General features: G+C 46.6%; 4 protein-coding genes across 19 annotated transcripts in view; 3 read left to right on the plus strand and 1 right to left on the minus strand.

The window, feature by feature from the left end:
• The window catches only part of sgms2a (sphingomyelin synthase 2a), a 34,166-nt gene extending 29,038 nt beyond the window's left edge, over positions 1–5,128 (plus strand). For 9 of the 10 annotated variants that reach the window (XM_053856596.1, XM_053856595.1, XM_053856599.1 and 6 more), the window contains 5 exons: positions 3,144–3,632; positions 3,914–4,031; positions 4,091–4,244; positions 4,320–4,486; positions 4,615–5,128. In XM_053856596.1, coding sequence (XP_053712571.1) covers positions 3,196–3,632; positions 3,914–4,031; positions 4,091–4,244; positions 4,320–4,486; positions 4,615–4,800 — 1,062 coding nt within the window. In that variant the 5' untranslated portion in view covers positions 3,144–3,195 and the 3' untranslated portion in view covers positions 4,801–5,128. The remainder of the gene's footprint in view (positions 1–3,143; positions 3,633–3,913; positions 4,032–4,090; positions 4,245–4,319; positions 4,487–4,614) is intronic. The other variant, XM_053856604.1, reaches the window with a different exon arrangement.
• Positions 5,129–5,793: 665 nt separating this feature from the next.
• On the plus strand, positions 5,794–9,705 carry LOC128753637 (cytochrome P450 2U1). 2 transcript variants are annotated; one of them, XM_053855509.1, is made up of 5 exons: positions 5,794–6,268; positions 7,139–7,789; positions 8,588–8,749; positions 8,905–9,072; positions 9,134–9,705. In XM_053855509.1, exons 1-5 carry the CDS (start codon positions 5,863–5,865, stop codon positions 9,313–9,315), a joined length of 1,569 nt encoding a protein of 522 aa, XP_053711484.1. In that variant the 5' UTR covers positions 5,794–5,862; the 3' UTR covers positions 9,316–9,705. The 2 variants fall into 2 exon arrangements, with proteins under 2 accessions (XP_053711484.1, XP_053711483.1); XM_053855508.1 differs by having other exon boundaries at positions 8,905–9,338.
• Positions 9,706–9,708: 3 nt separating this feature from the next.
• Positions 9,709–12,405, plus strand: hadh (hydroxyacyl-CoA dehydrogenase). The gene is made up of 8 exons (XM_053855516.1): positions 9,709–9,953; positions 10,527–10,655; positions 10,726–10,883; positions 10,950–11,076; positions 11,140–11,229; positions 11,320–11,392; positions 11,508–11,624; positions 11,699–12,405. The coding sequence occupies exons 1-8, from the start codon at positions 9,837–9,839 to the stop codon at positions 11,815–11,817; spliced, it is 930 nt and encodes a 309-aa protein (XP_053711491.1). The 5' UTR covers positions 9,709–9,836; the 3' UTR covers positions 11,818–12,405.
• Positions 11,606–20,651, minus strand: part of lef1 (lymphoid enhancer-binding factor 1) — a 40,345-nt gene continuing 31,299 nt past the window's right edge. For 4 of the 6 annotated variants that reach the window (XM_053855512.1, XM_053855515.1, XM_053855514.1 and 1 more), the window contains one exon: positions 11,606–14,256. In XM_053855512.1, coding sequence (XP_053711487.1) covers positions 14,177–14,256 — 80 coding nt within the window. In that variant the 3' untranslated portion in view covers positions 11,606–14,176. The remainder of the gene's footprint in view (positions 14,257–20,651) is intronic. The other 2 variants (XM_053855511.1, XM_053855510.1) reach the window with 1 other exon arrangement.

The raw sequence follows: 20,651 nt of genomic DNA on the forward strand, positions 1-20,651 counted from the left end.
AACCTTTCCTGTCTCCACACTGGACCGTGGTAGAGTGTCACAGGGGAGGTGCTGGAGCGCTCACTCCAGGGTTTGATGTCCTGTTGTGGGCTGGAGCTGGGACAGGGATGAGGCGAGTCTGGGACAAAGCGTTACTTGGTTTATGACTTTGTCACAGCCAAACTGCACAGAAGCGCACATTCAGAGCTGGACACGCACCGGGCACCTCTTCCCTTCTGGAGAGACGTCACTCACTCGGCAACCCCTCCCACATGCAGCGGCCACACACATAGAGGAACAGCCACCTGCAGCAGACACTCTACATTCATTCCATTCATTGTAATGGGAAATAGATTCAGATTTCGAACAAATCGCTTCTCGAACGGCAGTCTGGAACGGATTGTGGTCCAGAACCGAGGTGCCACTGTATAAATAAAATCCAATTAGATATTAAATTAAATAGGACAAAAAAACAAGGCACCTCCAGAGCCTATCATTATTGTGACCCACCAAATTCAAGCTTTGTAAAATGTATACAAAAAGGAAAGTTACAGAAAGTGAGAGCTTTCAATCCGAGCGTTATGAGTCGGAGTGCCACAGATTTGTATGAAAATTGAGGCAGCGACAATTAAAAGACATGGGTATCATGTTTCGTCTGGTTTGCTCATGCTGAAGCAAGACATTTTGCTCAGGGCGCGACCTGACCTGTGTTTAAACTTGTGGCCCCCTGTGTAATTGTGTTTGGCCTCCTGTGATAGAGGGACCTACCGATGGTGTGTGTGGCTGCAGTTGAGCAGTTGGTGGCTGTTCACCCTGATGGGAAGTGTTTCAGGCTAATTTCCTCCTGGTCCAAGCTCAGTCTGGATCATAATGTAAAAGGGAACTAACCAAAGCAGAAGTTCACAGGTGCATTTGAAAGCCGCAGCAAAGCTAACAGTAGATATGTCGGAGATGTTGGTGTGGAAAGCTAGTCAGGACTGTGGGTGCAGACAGGCTGCTGAGGGCCTACTGATCCCTGCGAGTCGATCAGATCCTTCAATACCAGATGCTGTTGTCTGGCTGGAAGCACAGATGTAACGTCATCTCCTGAGCTGAAGGAGCTCTTGCCATTGTAATTACCCCTGATTGTTTTGCTTCTTGATCTCATTTGCTGTCCTGCTCAAGTAATAATACACTTTGTGCAGCATTGAAGTCGGCCTCTCTCCGTCACTGCCAGCCATCCGTCACTCCTGAAACCAATGTGTCTCGATATCATTTTCCCCAAACATCGATTCTTGCGACGCTCGCCACTTTTCGTCTGAGTGTCCTGGAGCCTGCTAGCAAACCTGTTGTCGTGCATCCACGCGCGTGAGCATGTGACTCTGCGGTGAAGTCCACAACGCCGCTCATTTTGTGGTGCATTTCAGCGCCTTATTCTCAGAGCCATTAATGGTGCCATTAAAGGAAATGGAAGCCTTTTAGTCGTGAAAGAATGAAAACGATCATGCTGCGGATGATTGTGTACTGCTCTCCCCGGACATTAGAGAGTTCAACAACAACAAATATTGTTCCATCTCCTCCATGTTGTCTCTTCTGGCCGTCATTGGTAAACATTCACATTGCTTTCATTTTCGCTCTTTAAAAGCGTCTTTCTGCTCGGAGTGGTGCGACCTGAGCACCGCACATTGGAGGTGGAGATGACATCATACGAGGGTGAAACAAAACATCGATACACTCTAGCATCACGATATTGTATCAATATTTTTTGCTCATATATTGCGATACTTGCTTGTGCTTTATAGTCTTGATGTTCTGCAAGTTATTGCAGATATTTAGATATGCTGCTGCATTTGTGATATATTTTCTTTTTGTACACACTTACAGTTATTTTGTCGACGAAGGAAGCAATCCATTCCTCTGTTGGGCTGCGATATTTAACAGAATAAACTCATTATCATGCACAGTATATTGTACCACAGTTGACGTTGTACCCCTTAAAATGACAGTTCTTATTATAATATAGTGCTGAACTGACAGTATCGCAATACATCGCGATGTATCGTATCACCACTCCTGTATCAGGATACGCATCGCAACATACCTGCAATACACAGCCCTACATCGTACTGTTTTGAATATGGTGGTGATACAGTATCAGTTAAACTGCATCACAGGTAGAGAAGCGTCTCAACTCCTCTGTTGACTTGAATTTCTGTTGGAATTTCCCTTCTATACAGGTATGTTCAGTACTGTATGCATCATTTCGCCACACATCTTATAGAGAAGCAGACTGAAGAATGTTTTTTATAATTTCTGCTGGATCATTTTTGGGACCTGCAAGAGCTTAAAAATTGAAGCTAGACAGATGTAATCGTTGGTATTGTCAAGCACAAAGATCAAAGTGTTGGAGCTTCATTGTTTAAGTGGCTGTTTACTAGTTTACCTGGATGTTCAGCGACAGACGTGAACGACCATCCAAACCCTGACATCCAAAGCAGGGAGAATCTGAATCTTGCAACAGTCAGGTATCTTACAAAAGTATACACACTAATATCACATTCTCTTGTAAGAAGTGCGAAATATGGCAAAATATCATAAACCAGTTTCAATTCAATTTTTCATTTTTTACCTTCTTTTTGTGACACTAATTTGCAAGTTTTGGAGAAATTATGTTCTTTGAATAGATTTTAATTCAAATATTTTGATGCCCTGCTATAAATAAGTAAAATATTTAGGTTTCATTTACCATCTTTTGCATCATTTTCAGACATTCATTGTCTCAAAAACAGGGTTTATATTTTGGAGCCAATCGGCTGTAGTTTCGTGTTAAGCAGCTGAAGAGGTGTAAACAAAGGTTTGAAATGAAACGCCACGTTAGCTGTTAGCGCTCTGATGCAGACAGTTGTCGTCGTGGGTCTGACAGGAAGAACTTCCCCATCCTGCCGTGGCCTCCTGTGGTCAAGCTGGAGGAGCATCAGTTGGGCTGGGATGGATTCGATTTGTGCAGAAACCTCTCTGTCCATTCTCCACCATTCATATTTTTCATCATCCTTCAGTGCTCCTCATCTTAAATGATACATTTATGTTTTATGCTCTGTTCGTTCCTCTGAAGGATTCAAATGCAGGAAGAATCACATGACTAAAAGCAGGTTCTAATCCATGACTTGTGTCTCATATCTTCTCAGCCAAAAACCTCTATAGCGGATCAGTGTGTGTGGATGGACACAGGAGACGTCCATGGCATCGCAGGAGAGCATGGATCCCTCTGACCAACTGAGTCCAGAGATGGAGGGAGAACACGCGGCCAGCAACGGTAAAACCTGCCCCGTCCACTCTTCAGCGGCGGATGAGACCAAGCGAGGATTTCGGAAGGGCATGGGAAGACACAATGACTATGTGAAGATCTCAGTGCCCGAGACCAAAGTCAACCGCCTGCCCATGGAGTGGTGGAAGACGGCCATCGCCTTCGTCTACGCGGCTTTCAACCTGGTTCTGACGTCGGTGGTCATCACCATCGTCCACGAGCGAGTCCCGCCCAAGGAGAGCAGCCCACCTCTTCCAGACAAGTTCTTTGACTACATCGACCGAGTCAACTGGGCCTTCACGGTGACGGAGATCAACGGCATGGTTCTGCTGGCCATCCTCATCGTCCAGCTGGTCTTCTTCAGATACAAGTAAGGCGCGTGTAGGTTCAGTAGGAGGAAACAAGACGGCATTATGATACGTTTTATTCAGCTGTTTCAATCCACGTTTCTTTTTTCCTGACAGGATTTGATCACTCATATTTACTTCTATTCTAGTCAGTTTATTCCCTGATGCCAAGACAAAGACTGGTGTCCACATTTCCTGCTCTAGTTGTAAATATTATTTCAGCCTCACCTGCTGAGCGACTCGTGCCTGTGGGATTGACAAACATTGTTGTGTCAACTGGAAAAGTGACGGCGTTGCTCCGCAGGTCCATCGTCAGCCGGCGTTTCTTCTTCCTCATCGGGACGCTGTATCTGTACCGCTGCGTGACCATGTACATCACCACCCTGCCCGTCCCAGGCACCCACATGACCTGCGCTCCCAAGGTACGCCTCCCGCCGCGTTGCCTCACCTGACTCAGTCTGACTCTCCGCTGTCCGCTCAGCTGTACGGAGACTCGCACGCCAAGATCCAGCGTGTCCTGAGGTTGATTTCGGGCGCCGGCCTCTCCATCACTAACTCCCATCTCATGTGCGGAGACTTCCTGTACAGCGGTCACACAGTCATGCTCACACTCACCTACCTGTTCATCAAGGAGTGTGAGTCTTCGGTCGTAGTATCTATCGGATTTAGTCACTTTAAATGACACACGCCAACGATATCGCTTCCTCCAGATTCACCGCGCTCCTTCTGGTGGTACCACCTCATATGCTGGCTGCTGAGTGCGGTGGGAGTGGTCTGCATCCTGGTGGCCCACGACCACTACAGCGTGGACGTTGTCGTCGCCTATTTCGTCACCTCCCGCCTCTTCTGGTGGTACCACACCATGGCCAACCTACAGGTAAACCTGCTCCACCACAGGAAGAACTGACCGCACGAGGCCCGCGAGCCAGATACGACCATCCGATCTCATTCCGTTATACTGTGACTGGTAAAACTGTGTCGTTCAATCTGTCATTTCCTGAGCAGACCCTGAAGTGTTCTCCTAACAACTATCTCACCAACACCTGGTGGAATCCGCTCTTCAACTTTTTGGAGAGAAACGTGCAGACGGCGGTTCCGTGCTCCTACAGTTGGCCCATCACCTGGCCGCCAGCCTGCCTGAAGAACTCCTGTAAGAAGTACTCCATGGTGCAGAGTGCTCGGGAGGAGTAGGGGGAGGGGGGGCCCTCCCATCCAAACTGTGTCTTACTTTGGAAGTGCATTGGTAATTTATATATTTATCACCGGTTTAGTTGCCATCTCCATGTCAAGTGAACTGTGAACCAAAAACAATCGGAAGCAGCTGTTTTTTTTCCAAATGCAAGAGCTGATTCTGGATCAGTTGTCCTATGTTTTCACGATGTGCCTTAATGTGTTAAGTGTTGATGGGTGTAACCGAAACTGCCTTCATAAGTGTTGCTGTCACTTTTTTTTTTTTTTTTTTTATTCTGTTTTTGTTTTATGTCCGTGCTGTAGCGTTGAACTATTGGAATAAAGTTGACTGACTTGTGTGACTTTGTTTTTAAACAGGATATAAATGGCATTTCATCTTTATAATGTACGGTATGTTAAGGTCCTTAGTGTTAAGTGTATTATTTTTCACTCGTTGGCGGTTCACTCGCTTTTATGGTGTTTCAATTTAGATCCATGTCAGCGGTGATGTGGTAGAATCATGTGTGCTGCTGCCTGCATCCTCTTACTTCAGCACCATGATGCTTTTTGATACCATGATAGGTGATGCCACATTTGTTTTTTCCTGTTGGAGTGCCACATTTATTGACATCATCTACACCTTCTTGTAGTGATATCACTACAATGTTGGAGTAAATAAGAAAACATAAACGTGGAAACACATTTGAATAGAAATTAATATATTATATTGCTGTTTATATTTTCGTATCCAAATTCAGACGCCCTGGTGCTTCAACTCATTGGAGACAGTGAAAAAAATAAAGCGTGCAAAAACAAATAATAATAGTTTAAATAATATTTAAACGTCAAAGTTTATTTTGAAAGCGAAATACCGCTCTTCCACATGGTGCACAGCAGCATGACTAACAGAGAGGGGCGTCACCTATAAAAGAATCACGAGGGACCAATCACAGCAGTCCGCAGCTGAGTCCACCAATAGGAAGAGAGAGAGACTGAGCACTCGAGGAAGTTGACTGTGGAGTTTTGTTGACACCGCAAGTCACAGCATGGGTCGACGTGACACCTGACTTCTGCTCAGCCACCATGCTTCTGCCATGGAACCCGAGCAGCTTGCAGGTGTTTATGGTCGCTCTGCTCGTCTTCCTCCTCGTTTATCACTCAGCGGTTTACTACCAGAGACGACTGATGCTGAGCAACATCCCGCCTGGTCCGCAGCCGCTTCCCGTCGTGGGCAACTTCGGTGCCTTGTTGGTTCCGTCCTTCATCCTCAGGAGGGTCCGAAAAATCCCCGACCGAGCCACGACACCGACCCAAGGCTTGGCGGAGCTGGCGCGCCTTTACGGAGACGTCTTCAGCCTGTTTGTGGGGAGTCAGCTGATGGTGGTGCTGAACGGCTTCGACGTGATAAAAGACGCTTTTTCAAACCAGCCTGACGTGTTTTCTGACAGGCCGGACATCCCAGTCGTCTCCATCATGACCAAACGCAAAGGTACCTCAATGTTTGGATCCTACGGAAGCGCTGACCTTAAAAAAGTTATTGTGAAGACTGGCAGGAAATAAAGATGTATTTCATCTAGAGTTACTTCTTTCACGACTAAAGTAGTATACAGAAAAGCAACCAATGCATATGAAGTATTTCGTCAGAGTGATGAATTTGAGAACAGTCCTTGTTGTTTGTGGGGTATTTATGGTTTATTTTGTATTCATTTTTTTGTTTATTTATGTAATATTATTATTACAGTGGTACCTCGGTTCTGGACCACAATCCGTTCCAGACTACTACTATGTGTTTGAAATCTGAATGGATTTTTCCCATTACAATGAATGGAAAAAGAAATAATGCGTTCCAAGCCTTAAAATAGTCTTTTGTAGGAGTGAATGTAGAGTGTCTGCTGCAGGTGGCTGTTCCTCTATGTGTGTGGCCGCTGCATGTGGGAGGGGTTGCTGAGTGAGTGACGTCTCTCCAGAAGTGAAGAGGTGCCCGGTGCGTGTCCAGCTCTGAATGTGCGCTTCTGTGCAGTTTGGCTGTGACAAAGTCATAAACCAAGTCACGCTCTGTCCCAGACTGGCCTCATCCCTGTCCCAGCTCCAGCCCACAACAGGACATCAAACCCTGGAGTGAGCGCTCCAGCACCTCCCCTGTGACACTCTACCACGGTCCAGTGTGGAGACAGGAAAGGTTTTACACCTCAATATGAAGAAAAAACAGTCAGTAAATGTAGCTAACAGGACACGTCTGCATACAGAGGCTGCGCTATAGACAATGACTTGAGGGAGGGTTTTCTGTTTCAAGTTCATGGTGATAAGGGGCTTGTAGCTCTGCTTCTCGTCGTTAATGGATAACTGTTTTCTGTTCCAGGTATCGTCTTTGCACCTTATGGGCCTGTGTGGAGGAAACATCGCAAGTTCTGTCACGCCACCCTGCGAAACTTTGGCTTTGGCAAGTTGAGCTTGGAGCCCTGCATCCTTCAAGGAGTGACCACGGTGAAGCAAGAGCTCCTGCGCTTGAACCGGGAGTCGGATGGCGCCGGCGTTGACTTGGCGGCGCTCATCGGCAACGCTGTCTCCAACGTGATCTGCTCGCTGACCCTGGGCCAGCGGTTCCATCACGACGACTCCGAGTTCCGCACGCTGCTGGACCTGATGGTGCGTGGACTGGAGATCTGCGTCAACAGCCCCGCCGTGCTCATCAACATCTGCCCTCTGCTCTACCACCTCCCCTGCGGCGTCTTCAAGGAGCTGAGACAAGTGGAGCGAGACATTACTCTGTTTCTTAAAAAGATGATCGCCACACACCGTGACACGTTAGATCCTCAGCAGCCCAGGGATCTGGTGGACATGTACCTCATGGAGATGCAGTCACAAAAAGCGGCAGGAGAACAGGACGACAGCTTCACTGAAGACTACCTCTTTTACATTATTGGGGACTTGATTATCGCCGGCACAGATACCACGACCAACTCTGTGCTGTGGGTCCTCCTTTACATGGTCCTGCACCCTGATGTCCAAGGTGAGGCGCCAAGTCTGGCAACAGTTTTAAGAATCTACGCAGCCCTGGAAGCATTTTTTGGCTGTGACATGCATGAGTTTATTTATTTTTTTATCCCGAGATAACAGTTGTCTCGAGATAATTTTTATCTCGAGATACTTATCTATCTTCAGCGCACATCTTATCTAATGTCAGCTCATGCGTAACTGCCTCTCTGGCAAAACATTTTGTACACATCGTCCTGTAACCACTGTGTCTCTCATGGCTTTGTAACTGTTCATCGATTGTCAGTCACTGTCCGCAAGTCTGTGCCCTTTTAACACTCTGATCAAGTGCCCTCTACTCAAAATAATACCATATGTGGCTAAGCTATATGTATTACGTGTCCCTGGAAGTGGCATGCATGACTTTATTTTTTTCATCCCGAAATAAAAATTATCTCGAGATACAAATTGCCACGAGATAAAAATTATGTTGAGGTAACTGCTATCTCGGGATAAAAAAACTAAAGTCATGCATGTCAAATCCACAAAAAAAATGAACACATGTATGTCACTTTCAGGGCTCCATAAGAATCTGTTTCCTATTCATTTCATCTTAAAATGTGTTTCTGCTGCCTCCTCGTGGCTGAAAAAGGAACCATCTGTTGAATTATTTGAGCATCTGACTAAATGTTTGAATTAATTAAATTGATAAAGTTGTATGTCGCCTCCTTCTGAACTAGAATGGGCAGGAAAGAGAAGGTAGCTCTGGACTTTAAAGTGGCTTGAGCATGTTCTGATCTGACCGTCCTGTCTGATTCTCTTTTCCTGGACTCAGACCAGGTGCAGGCAGAAATTGACAAAGTGGTGGGAAAGGAGCGCCCTCTGTCGCTGACAGATCGGGGGAGTTTGCCCTACACGGAGGCGACGATCATGGAGGTCCAAAGACTGGCTGTCGCAGTCCCCCTGGGCATCCCACACATGGCCTCCAAGAAGACAGGTGAGGGGGGGGTCGGCTGCTCTGTGGATTTTTTAAATGTCATTTTATATATCAATGTGAAATCTGATGTTAAAAATGTTCTGTCTGAGAAAATAAATGAACATCTTTTCATCTGAGCGGGGGAAATGCTTGACTTGAGTTCTTCTTCTGTGCAGAGTTGCGGGGCTACGTAATTCCTCAGGGGACCGTTGTCCTGCCAAACCTGTGGTCTGTCCACAGAGACCCCACCGTGTGGGAAGAGCCAGATTCCTTCAACCCGACACGCTTCCTGGACGCCGAGGGAAAGCTGATCAGGAAAGAGTCTTTCATCCCGTTTGGCATCGGTAACGCTGAATTCAAGTGCGGTGTTTTGGGGTGCGACACTGAGGCTCCTCTGTTCTTCAGGACGCAGGGTTTGCATGGGCGAACAGCTGGCCAAGATGGAGCTGTTTTTGATGGTCACCAACCTACTGCAGAGTTTCAGGCTCAGACTCCCAGACGGTTCGATTCCGCCTCCTCTGCACGGGCGCTTCGGGCTGACGCTGGCGCCGTGCCCCTTCGCCGTCTGCGTCCGCCCACGCTGCTAAACACTCGTGGACCTTCAGGATAAACAAACGTCTCTCACGCGGAGCTGGAAGTTCAGGTTTTAATGCTGCTTATTTAAAGGGATTTATCGCTCTCTCCTGCTTTAAATCAACTTCAAACTATTGATCAGTGGACAGAAATTGACATTACATTTATTCACTGTTAAATTTAAAAGAAGTGTTAAGATGTAATGTAAATATCATTTTAAAACTCGTATTAATGCATTTAATAACGGATTGTTCACTTCAGATTATATTTTTTGTTCCGCCTTATTAACACGTGAAACACTTGATAAGTGTCAAACTACCCGACTAGCTCGGATATAAACCCCGTGAGGGGGTCTGTCAATATGTTTAAACAATAAACGGCTCCACTACAGACTTGTTGACTTATAATCGCTTCTAACCTTGAAGCGTTTTCCAATTGGTTGAACGGTGACGTTGCGTGACGTCATCAGTCGGCGTCCTTTGCCCCGTCCGTCCGCTGCCGCTTCAGCTGTCAGTCGCTGCAGCCTTGCACCGCCATGTCCTTCTTCTCTCGGCAAATCTGCCGGAGCTTCTGCTCGTCCGCCGTCAGGAATGTTGTCATTAAAAACCTGATGATTATCGGAGGCGGACAAATGGGAGCGGGCCTCGCACAGGTGAGCGACAAACTGTTAGCATGCGGCTAACTATCTACCGGCTCGTCGGCGTTCCAAACACTGCTGGGTTTGTTTATTGTTTACTGGAACTATTGTGAAGTAACGACTTAAACATACGTTTAACTTGCGTATAAAGTTAAGCGCTAGAGTTTGAACCGCACGCACGAGTCGCGTGTTTTGGCAACGTAAGTCATTACGTATAAAGTTAAGTGTCGTCAGCGCGACTAATCCTTATGTGCACACCTAAAACAATTTGTTCATTTTTGGTTGAGAATTTGTTTGAATATTATTTATTTAATATTATTTGAACTTGCGCTCTTGGTCTTTTTGCCTCTGACACTTGCGCTATCTGACCACAAGGTGTCACCACTTGCTCGTTCTTCACGTTCACTCAAGCCATGTTTACCATGGTTTAATCGTCTTTTAAAGCCGCAGTTCTGACCTTTATTCACTCGTTTAGTGTTGGATTTTAAATATCAGAAACTCTAATGTTCCTATCAATAACTATCTATATCATTAACTCAGAATTAATTCTGATTTTTAACGTTAAACTTTCCTGATTTCGTCTGGAAGGTTGCTGCATCGACTGGCCACACGGTGACGCTAGTGGACACCTCTGCAGACATACTGAAGAAGTCCGTCAAAGGGATCGAAGGAAGCTTAAAAAGAGTGGTGAAGAAGAAGTTTGCGGATAAACCAGAGGTTTGTTCACCTTTCACATCTGTGATGATGATGATGATGATGGTGATGAAGACACAACATTTGGTCCCAGGCAGGTGAGGAGTTCATCCAGAAGGTTCTTCAGAACGTGTCCACCTCCACTGACTCTGGATCAGCCGTGCAGAGCGCTGATCTGGTGCTGGAGGCCATCGTGGAGAACCTGAAGGTCAAGCAGGAGGTTTTCCGCAGCCTTGACCAGCTGGCGCCCTCGTGAGTTCGCAGGTGTTGAAGGTCACGGCTCGGGTGACCTCAGGTCTCCTGCTCCTCTCGCCGCAGACACACCATCTTCGCCAGCAACACGTCGTCTCTGCCCATCGCCGACATCGCCGCCGCCACCGGCCGCCTGGACCGCTTCGGCGGACTCCACTTCTTCAACCCGGTTCCCATGATGAAGCTGGTGGAGGTGGGCGACTCGGGACTTCGCAGCTGGGGACTCTGGACTGACTGGTGTGTGCTGATTCCACAGGTGATCGGAACCTCAGCCACCAGCCAAGACACCTTTGATTCTCTCCTCAACTTCAGCAAAGCTCTCGGGAAAACCCCCGTGTCCTGCAAGGTGACGACCTTTGACCCTGCCTGCGGAATGTTCATGAGAAGAGAGGAAACTGTCTGTGTCTGAACCTTTTGTTATCCATCACTTGGCCAGGACACGCCGGGCTTCATCGTCAACCGCCTGCTGGTCCCCTACATGATGGAGGCCATCCGCCTGCATGAGCGAGGTGGGCGACGCAGAAGATCCATGAGGGTGTAGCCCACTTGAGATCTGACTCCTATAGTGAGTTTACTGTTTTGGTCTGGTGAGTCCTGCTTCACGTACGTCACCCCTACCTGCAGGTCATGGATCCAAAGAGGACATCGACATCGCCATGAAGCTAGGTGCTGGTTACCCCATGGGTCCCTTCGAACTCGCGGACTATGTGGGATTAGACACGCTCAAATTCATCATGGACGGTGAGTGGACGTGTTTTTGAATCGGGCTTCAGTTCTGGACCGTGCTTGTTATCTGTTGCCCAAAATGGCCACAGGTTGGAGCGTCATGGACTCCGGCAACCTGCTGTTCAGCCAGTCGGAGCTGCTGAACAAACTGGTGGCGGAAGGGAAGTACGGCAAGAAGACGGGCGAGGGCTTCTACAAGTACAAGTAGAGCGCGAGAGGGTTGGTCATCGCCAGTGCCTTCTCCCAGTAGCGTCTAATAAATCTCACCGAGGATCTCTGTGTGACTGTTTTTGAACTGTGCGCATGTTGAGGAGCTCCGGCTGAGACTTGGAGTAGAGCCTCCACTCCTCCTCCTCCTCCACCCGGTGGAGCCGCTTCAAGTGTCTCACAGAGTTGCTGATTTCTTCCTGGCTACACTGAATAAAAATGGTGTGATTGCATTCGCACTCTGGTTTGGGAACATCCCATAAGCCTACTGTCGGATCTAAGGAGCTCCTCGATAATATAAGTGCAACGGCAGTTTAAGGAAGGTTATATTGCTTCAGTGTTGATTAAAAACAATGTAGGGTCAGCGAACGCTACACGGACCTGAAGTATGAGTGTTTGCTTCCACGTGAATCGTGTGCTTAAAAATAACAGGGTTGTGTGAGGTTTGGGGTAGTTGCACAAAGATTTAAGATAAGTAACATCTGTAAATGAAGAGGAGAAAATGTTTTATGCTGCATCATTAGCTGTAAATTATTTGTAAAATAATCATAATAATAAAAGATTGTTTAAACAGCATTTTGAAAATGACTAAATTGTTGAAAAAAATAAAAAGATGTCAATCACTCACAACACTACAGACCAAAATAAAGAATCTGGAGTCATTTATGCCTTTAAATCACAGTGTGAGAAAGCAATAACGTTAAAAAATAAATAAGTTCGGATTCGAATCGAGTGCTGTAAATTCGAATATTTCAGCCGAGGTGCTCTTAATCTATGTTGGTCATAAAGGCGAACGGCGACGAAAAGAGTCTTGTTATCACGACAAACTTGCCTGTAATTTTTTGTTTTTTAAACCGTTAAAAACATCGTGACAAGTAGAGACCCAAGAAGAGATTAGTGGAGCCGTGAACACACGGGGGCGCTGTTTCTCTTCCCTGCGGGACAGTGAAAGGTCTGATGAGGCGAAGATCCTTTGATGTTTTCTCTGCATTTACTGGAGTTTTTTTTGTGTGTTTTTTTTCCAAGATCGACTTTAAACTAATCAGCGGCCCATATAAGAAGAACGGGATAACAGTTCACACGAGCCTGGTCTGGTGAACAGCTATCCCGTTCTTATGTCTCCTCCTCCAGTGACCTGTTGCCAGTCCCAATATGAGGGGATCAAACACAGACAGACAGACAGACAGACAGGTTGTTACAGGTGGCGCGCCCCGGCTCTCCTCTCCTGCCACGCCCACTGAGCCGCCGCCGCCGCTTTTTATTTTTCTTTACAAAAAAAAAGAAACAGTTCAAATATGACGACTCGGTGAAGCTACGCCAAAAAAAAAAAGAGACTTGAAAATATGACACAACATAAAAAAGGAATTCATCAAGTAATACTAAAAAAAGAACAAATGAAAACTTGCTTGCATGAACTCGACATGGCTAAAGAGCACACTAGTAGCTACCAGGGAGAAAAGACGAAAAGGTCCATCGCAACGAAAGAATGACTGCCAAGTGCTGGGTAAATATATATCTGCTTCATTTGTCGCCGAACAATAAAATATAGGCCTCACTCTCGTGGTGCTCCAACGTCGCCTGCAAAAATACCAGAGAATCCACTGACGGCGGCTGTGAAAAAGTACACGTAGTGAGAATGTACATCTGCGCGAGACTCGAGGTCACTATTTGTTACAAATAGTTATCAAAAGATGTTTTTGATTTAATCCGCGATGAATGGCTTTCCTGTGTCCAGAGCTTATTTTTATACATATTAAAATAATCAGTAAAATATACACCGAAATTGAAAAAAAAAAAAGCCGTTCAACATAAAAAAAAAAGTCTGGAAAAGAAGATGAGAAGTGTGGCGTCTTGAAGATTTTTTTTTTTTTTTTTTTTGGACATTGTGAGATCCCTCCGTCTTCCTTAGTGCAATCGAAAAAGAGGTGTTTGGTCAGTTTTGGCGACGCCCCCCGATTGGTCTCGGAAATCCAGTGAGCGAGAGACGGGGCGGTGTTTGGAGGGAATGTCGGTCTGGTACTGTACACGAAGCAACAGAGGAGAGGAATAACTTACAATAACTTAGGAATGGGAGTGTTTTTCAGGGGTGGGGGGGCGGAGGGGGGCACATCCAGGTGGCGGCTGGTTCTCAGTGCAGTGTGCTCGCCGGCGGTGAAGCTGACTGGACGAAACACGGACGACGAGACTTTCAGGTGAGAGTGATTGTCTGGTTCAGTTCAGTGTCTCTACAGCAGGCGCCTTCTGGAGGAGACAGTGATGTGTGGTGACCGGTGTGGGAGTGGTGAAGGGGGTTGGGGAGTGGTGGGGAGGGGCAGGGTCCGCGGAGAACTGGAGGCTTCGGGTTTGGAGGTTTATGGAATCTAACAAGCCTCCATCTCGAGCAGAGGCCCCGTAGCTGCTGCCTTCGCTTTGCATGTGGAGAAACTGGTGCGCTTCCCTCCTGCAGGGGGAGACAGAGCAAACTACGTCAACAGTGAACCCGCGCTGGATTGACTCAGGATGACTCCGCGATGACTCAACGCTTCTGGGAAATGAAACATTTGCTCCCTAAAGGCGGGTAAAAACAAGCAGTGTGGGGTTAAAGGTCGGTGGCAGGATGTGGGATTTGATGGAGGGTTGCAGTGACCCGGCGTCTTGACGCGGCGCTGCGGTCGGACTCTGGAGCTGCTGGGCGACACGTCAGTCGCCAGGATGAAAACCAGACGGGGAGGCAGATTTTTATAACTTGTTTACTGATGATGTCATCGACAGAGGCGCTCACTGCGACGACGATAAGGTCCTGCCTTCATTTGTACCAAAGACAGTGTCCCGTGTTTGGACCGGATTAAAGCTGTTTCGAATTCACGGTCCTCACAAAGCCATAATCGACTACTAGGTAGGTCAGGTTCACGAGTCAACTCATCGTGATGTCATCGCTCTCTTAGCACGACCCGCTGATAGAGAAGAAATGACTGAGGCTGTGAGACCATCAAAGGACACATCAAAGGACACAACCTTTCACACCACATTTTGAGCAATTAAAATTCAAATAGAAAGTTTCAAAACAACATTAAACATTACACAAGTGACGCTTTGTTTTTAAATGACTATTTTCTATTTATTTTACGTCAAACACAGGTCATGCCGACTTATCGTGAAGGCAGTCGGTGACTTGTTGCAGCCCTCAACACAACTTCAGAGGCTCCTTCCTCATTACAGCTCCACTCTGACTGTGGAACGTCTTGGCTGGTTGTGTCTCTTATTTCCGATCTACAAATGAAAACAAGCAGCGACTTCCTCACTGGCTATTTTTAACTTCGGTTTGACGGGCGACGTGACCTCCAGGTGAATGCAGCTCCATCAACTTCACAGGCCTCAGGTGTAAATTTGGAAGCTTCTCAGATGAAGATATCAAGCGTGTTGCCGCAAGAGTTTCTGTCTTTTTTTTCTCCTCTTGTGATCTAAGCTTAAGCCAAGAGAACAGCGCTCGCGTGGGTTATTGACAAGCAGCGGAGCTATTTTAGACCTCAAATAGAATGTGTGATCAAAGTGGAGGTGAGGAGACAGAGGTGGATGGATGCCTCCTGCCACTGACGGAGAGGGATGTTTTGTGAAGACAAAAACAGTCAAGTTTGCTTCTCTCTTGAGGTGAGTGTTTGAGTGGGAGACACACACAGACACAACTGGGAAATGACTTGTGTGAATATTTATTACTATTTCATCACCTTCACTTTCGTTTTTGTGTTACCTGCAATACGTTCAACAATGCATTACAATATATATATATGATATATAAGAATATATATAAGAATAACAATAACCATTTAACAATTTTTATTTATTTAACTCTTCAATTAAATTTAACATTTTTTTTCAATTAATATTGCTTGAGAAAATATGCATATTTTTACAGAGATGCTCTGGTAAATTTTTTCTGACATATTTTCATAAATACATTTTTTAAAATTTGAGATATCCAGTTTATTTTCCTTTCATTCAAAGTTTTAATTCAAATAACTTTTAAGAGAACTGATTTTACTCCAAATTTTCAGATGCGTTTAAAGTAATTTGATCGTGATAAAAAATCTGGAAATTAGGATTGTGAGGAATTCACTTGAATAATGTTATTATGTAGTTCATTTATAACTCTAGTTTGGACATGGCATCAACAGCACACACATGAAGAGGTCATTACATGTCGAGCTAACATAAAAAAAAGTAACTGCTTAAATCGAAATATATACGATATAAATAAAACTAATAATGTTAATTATAAATAATAGTATATATATTCATTATATATATTTATTATATCTTAGTTAAACAGGTCCAAGAACAGGTCGACATCAAAACTACTTGAGATCCCGGCAACGTCTCACACTAGGTCTCCATCACCCTTACAAATGCACCCGACTGACGTTCACCTGAACTCAAACTCAAATGTTGCTAAATGGTTTTCCTGAAGGGGTTTTTACACGTTCGTATAGCTAACTATATTGCAATAGTGGTGGTATGAGATTTGCCGAGGCTCCTGCCCAAAACAGTCTTCAGTAGAAACACCTTCAAAGCTACCTTTGTTGAGATAAATCCTGCTACTGTGTCGTGTTGTGGTCCCAGCTTTACGCCTCCGAAACAGCTCGCTGTCCTCTAGGTGGCGGCAATCTTTGACTGAGGTCAGTAATGCACTCCGCCCTCCAAAGGTTCCCACAGGTGAGTCTGTGCCAGCAGCACTTGCAAAAGGCAGTAGAGGAGCACTTTCCCACTGAGAGCTGCTTCTCAGGTGCAAAAAGAAAGAGAGCGACCTGCTCTATTTATTTACCTCCGCCACCTTCCTTTTCATCCGTGGATCTGAGAGCAGACCTGCACGGCCGCCGCTGCACCCCCGTTTCCTGGGGAACATTTTTCCTTTCACCGAGGCAGACATGAAAAGCAGCGGCCTTCCTGCCGGGGGAACAGGCCTGGGGCGCAGCTGGCAAGACGCTTGAGTGTGGTCGCAGCAGGGGTGTTCGCTTGGTCATCGGGGGCACCGGGCCAGCGCTTCACAAGGTCCGGCCGACACAAACACTGGGATTCAGCGGCGACCCGTCCCCCGCTCCCCTCCCTCCTCCTCACGCTCAGGAATGCCGGCTGGACTTTTTTGTTGCAGGAAATGAAACGCTCCTCTGTTCAATGGGGTTAGAGGAGGTTTGGCCTCCCCCCCACCCCCCGCACACGAGGGGAGGGAGGAGAAAAGGGGGTCGGGCAAACTCTCGCCCGGCGTTTGAAGTGTGGGAGGTTAAGATAACTGGCAGAACCTCACGTCTCAATCGCCGCTTTCACCGCCAAGGCCGAATCAAAGACGCCGCAGCTGGGGTCCATCCTCTTCACAACCCCCTGACCTCTCACCCCCACTCCTCCTCACACTCCTCCTCGGCCTCCACCCTGTCCTGCCTCCCGACGGGCTCCTTTTAGTGCCATTTAAAAGCAAAACACTGCTGACAAATTAGGCAAAAAATGAGCCAAGTGGAGAAGTCAGAGTCCAAGCGGAGGTGAAGAGTTCAGCAGGAGAGGGATGATGGGGACCCCAGCCAAAACTGATCAAAGTCTAACAACGCTTTTCCGTTACAGCTCCGAAAACCAAACCACCTTTTCCAGGTTAAATAAGCCGAGTAAAGGTGTCAAAACAGAACATCACATGGAAATGCATCACAGTTCTCATGTCCCACTCCTACACTTCAACTTTGACTGAAATCGAATCATTTCCCGTCAAGTTCATCCAACTTCAGACTATGAGAAACTAATAAAACCAAAAATTGGATCATAAACTGGACTGGATCAATAGTTCAACCCAAGTCCAGCATCTGCTGCTCACCTCATCAGAGTTCACTCAAAACCTCTTGCGTTTATTAAAAAGTAAGGTCCCGCATTCTCAAAATAAACTTGTCGACTGACTCCTGCAGGTTATTCCCCATCAGTATATTTGATAATCGCGACCATGACGATGAGTTGTGTAGCATCGTGGGCTGAAAAAAAGGGTCAAGCGTGGATGAATGTCCTCAACCAGGCGTCGTCTTCCCATATTACTGACGGTCTGAAGAGACCATACATAACAGTCAAGAGGAAATGATACATCAGGTCGGTGTCAAGCAAGCACATGCAGCTGTAAGTCATGACTGTTTAAACATATTTTTACAACAAATATATAATATTTTAACCCATAAATATAGCAATAAATAGATATGTTTAATCATATTTCTGTTGTATCCATGTTTTGGCTATATTTTGTACGTGCTTTAGATAGTTCAATACTTTTACAGATAGAGAGATGGCGCTATCACATACCTTCATCTGACTCTCATTGTTAACTATATTAAAAGAGCAGCATTTTCTTCACCAAATATATTTTTAAAAATTGTAATAATACATATTTAACGATTAAAATGTTTGCTCTCAGTTTATAGCTGTATTTTTTAAATATAATTTTTACCTTTCAAATATTTTTCCATCATATTCTTTTTCATAAGAACCTTTTTAGCCATTAACTGTACAAGGTTTTGTTTAAGCTCACTGCATGCCATCTATTTTTAGACTGAACTGGTGCCTTTCTCTCGGTATATCGGACACAAATGGAAATATTGATATCTGATTTGACCAACTGTTCCGCTGATGGAATCTAAAACAGTTGTAGTCAGGGTCAGAGCGTTTGTGACACCCCTCCAGAGCGGCCAGCAGGCTGTTAAGCCGAGGCGACGCCGCACGTGAGGAGAAACCAAGCGAGCGGGGTCGTAAAATAAAGGCACCTGGAGGAGACAGCCATGCTTCAAACTTCATATTTTGCCCACTCAGCACTTTCCACACCTCTCAGATCAAAGCAAACCCCCTTTAAAAAGAAAGTTTCAGACCTCCAAAGACAACATCTGGTTCAAGGGACAGATACGTAACAAGCTGCGAGGATGAATTGGGTAGAGCCGCTCTGTGTGTGTGTACCATGGAGGGAAGGGTGGGGCCTGGCTGTGGTCAGAAGGAGCAAGAGAAGGGGGGACGTCGCCCAAACCCTAAAGCTCAGGCATGTGTGGGTGAGACTAGTGGGAGTATAGGTTGGTGCAGGAGGAAGGGGGAGGCATCGCCCACATCAGAGGCGGCATCGCTGGGGGCCCCCGGGCAGCTGAAGTCTGGCCCCGTGCCCCAGCACAACTCCGTCTGGGCCGAGGGGGTGGCGAGGGGGAGGAGGGGGCGCGGCACATTCAAAGAGTCTGCACAATGACGGCTCCCTCCACTGTGGTCTGGCTTCAAAGGCCTCGTCTACTGCTCACATTCGCCGTGAAGACAGGAGAGGAGAGCGGAGCAAAGAGGCAGATCATTGGTGAGGAGGGGGAGACGGGGGTCAAGGGATGGACACTTTTAATAACGTCCAGACGGGGAGGAGGAACACAAATAAACGCCACTTCCTGCAGCCGTGATTTCCTCTTCCTGTCTGGGCTGACGGTTACTACCTGCAGGACCTTTTTATTTACCACCAGGTTTTCATTCCAAATCACGATTTCTGTTCTCCCATGTACTTAACCACATATCCACCACATCCCACTTCATTTATGCCCTTTTTTTCCCCTCCACTATGAATATGAAGGGAAAAGAAAGACTGAGCGGAAGTGAAGGAGACCTCACGCACAAGACTTGCTAGCGAGCCCAGACCCTCATGCTGTTGCTGCAGCTGGCCAGACCTCAACACAATAGGCCCGTGACTCAAGCAAAACAAATTTCCAGAGCTAGTCTAAACAAAGCCAACACTGAGGCCGTTATTCCTCCTGTATGAGGGTTGCTTCCTCCTCATTCACAGCGGTTTGACGCACGGTCGGTGATATCACCGCTGCAGACGCTGTAGATCAGATCCCAATGAAGTGCTAAAACTTTCTGACACGTTGCGATGTGGAAATGCAGCTGGATGGTCGGAGTCATGAGAGTGAAGGATCGGCCCTCGGAATCCTAAACTGCGGCTCTCTCCTCAGATGACACCGCACTTGACGGCTTCTGCATGTTTTATGCGCCGAAGTGCTGAGGAGGTCATTTCTCTTCACAGTGGGAGCTTTGTGGAGGTCAGACAGTGGGAGGACTGTGGGAATGAGCGTTTCCGCTTCGCTCAGAACCGGTCGAACATTAACTGGGGCGTCACTCAGCCAGAACCGCAAGGGCACCACCAACAAATGATCATTTCTTCCCTGCACATTGGTTGAAATGATTTAAAAGAAACTTCCTCTCGTCTGGTGCGTGTTGCTCTGAGCTACACCCAGAGTCAGCTCTGCGATGCCAAATTCTTTCCCCAATTATCCCGGGTCACTAATAAGACGGGGGTGTGGGAGGCACTGGGCTGCGGCCCGCAGGCTCAGAGGCAAATTGAAACGAGTCGGGAAACCGTGGCAGACGCTGAGGAGGCTGGATTTTGGCTAATTGAAGCCAGGGCGCTCCACAACTTCGACACACGAGCGGAAGATGCCGGGATGCTTCGACCACGCAGCCAAACAAGGCTGTTTTCATCCCCTTTTTTTAAAAATATTTGGATCAAACAGCGAGGTGGGGCCTGAATCAAGGACACCCTGGACAGCTCCCTAGTGACACATATATTCCCACAAACACAGCCATTGAGAGTCTCAATGAAATAGAAGCAAACAGTTTGTAGCCTTTGTTTCAAGAGAAGAGCCCACAGGCATCTGTGTCTGGGCCAGATAACCATCAGAGGGCAAGTGGAGGAGAGATGTGACTCAGCAAGTGCGAGCGCAGCAAAACAAAGGAAGCAATGATAATTAATCCGTTCATAGTTACATTTCAAATCACATCATCTGAAATAGTGAAGCTCTGTGTGAAGGTATGAAAGCAAGAGTT

This window comes from Synchiropus splendidus, chromosome 2 (assembly GCF_027744825.2).
Source record: "Synchiropus splendidus isolate RoL2022-P1 chromosome 2, RoL_Sspl_1.0, whole genome shotgun sequence".
NCBI lineage: Eukaryota > Metazoa > Chordata > Actinopteri > Syngnathiformes > Callionymidae > Synchiropus > Synchiropus splendidus.

Excerpts from the sequence above, each read along its gene's own strand:
- LOC128753637 (XM_053855508.1), top strand. The coding sequence starts at position 5,863 with ATGCTTCTGCCATGGAACCCGAGCAGCTTGCAGGTGTTTATGGTCGCT. Across the intron at positions 6,269-7,138 it reads CATCATGACCAAACGCAAAG|GTATCGTCTTTGCACCTTAT; the intron begins GTACCTCAATGT and ends TTTCTGTTCCAG. Across the intron at positions 7,790-8,587 it reads CCTGCACCCTGATGTCCAAG|ACCAGGTGCAGGCAGAAATT; the intron begins GTGAGGCGCCAA and ends TCCTGGACTCAG.
- hadh (XM_053855516.1), top strand. The coding sequence starts at position 9,837 with ATGTCCTTCTTCTCTCGGCAAATCTGCCGGAGCTTCTGCTCGTCCGCC. Across the intron at positions 10,884-10,949 it reads CTTGACCAGCTGGCGCCCTC|ACACACCATCTTCGCCAGCA; the intron begins GTGAGTTCGCAG and ends CTCTCGCCGCAG. Across the intron at positions 11,393-11,507 it reads CATCCGCCTGCATGAGCGAG|GTCATGGATCCAAAGAGGAC; the intron begins GTGGGCGACGCA and ends CCCTACCTGCAG.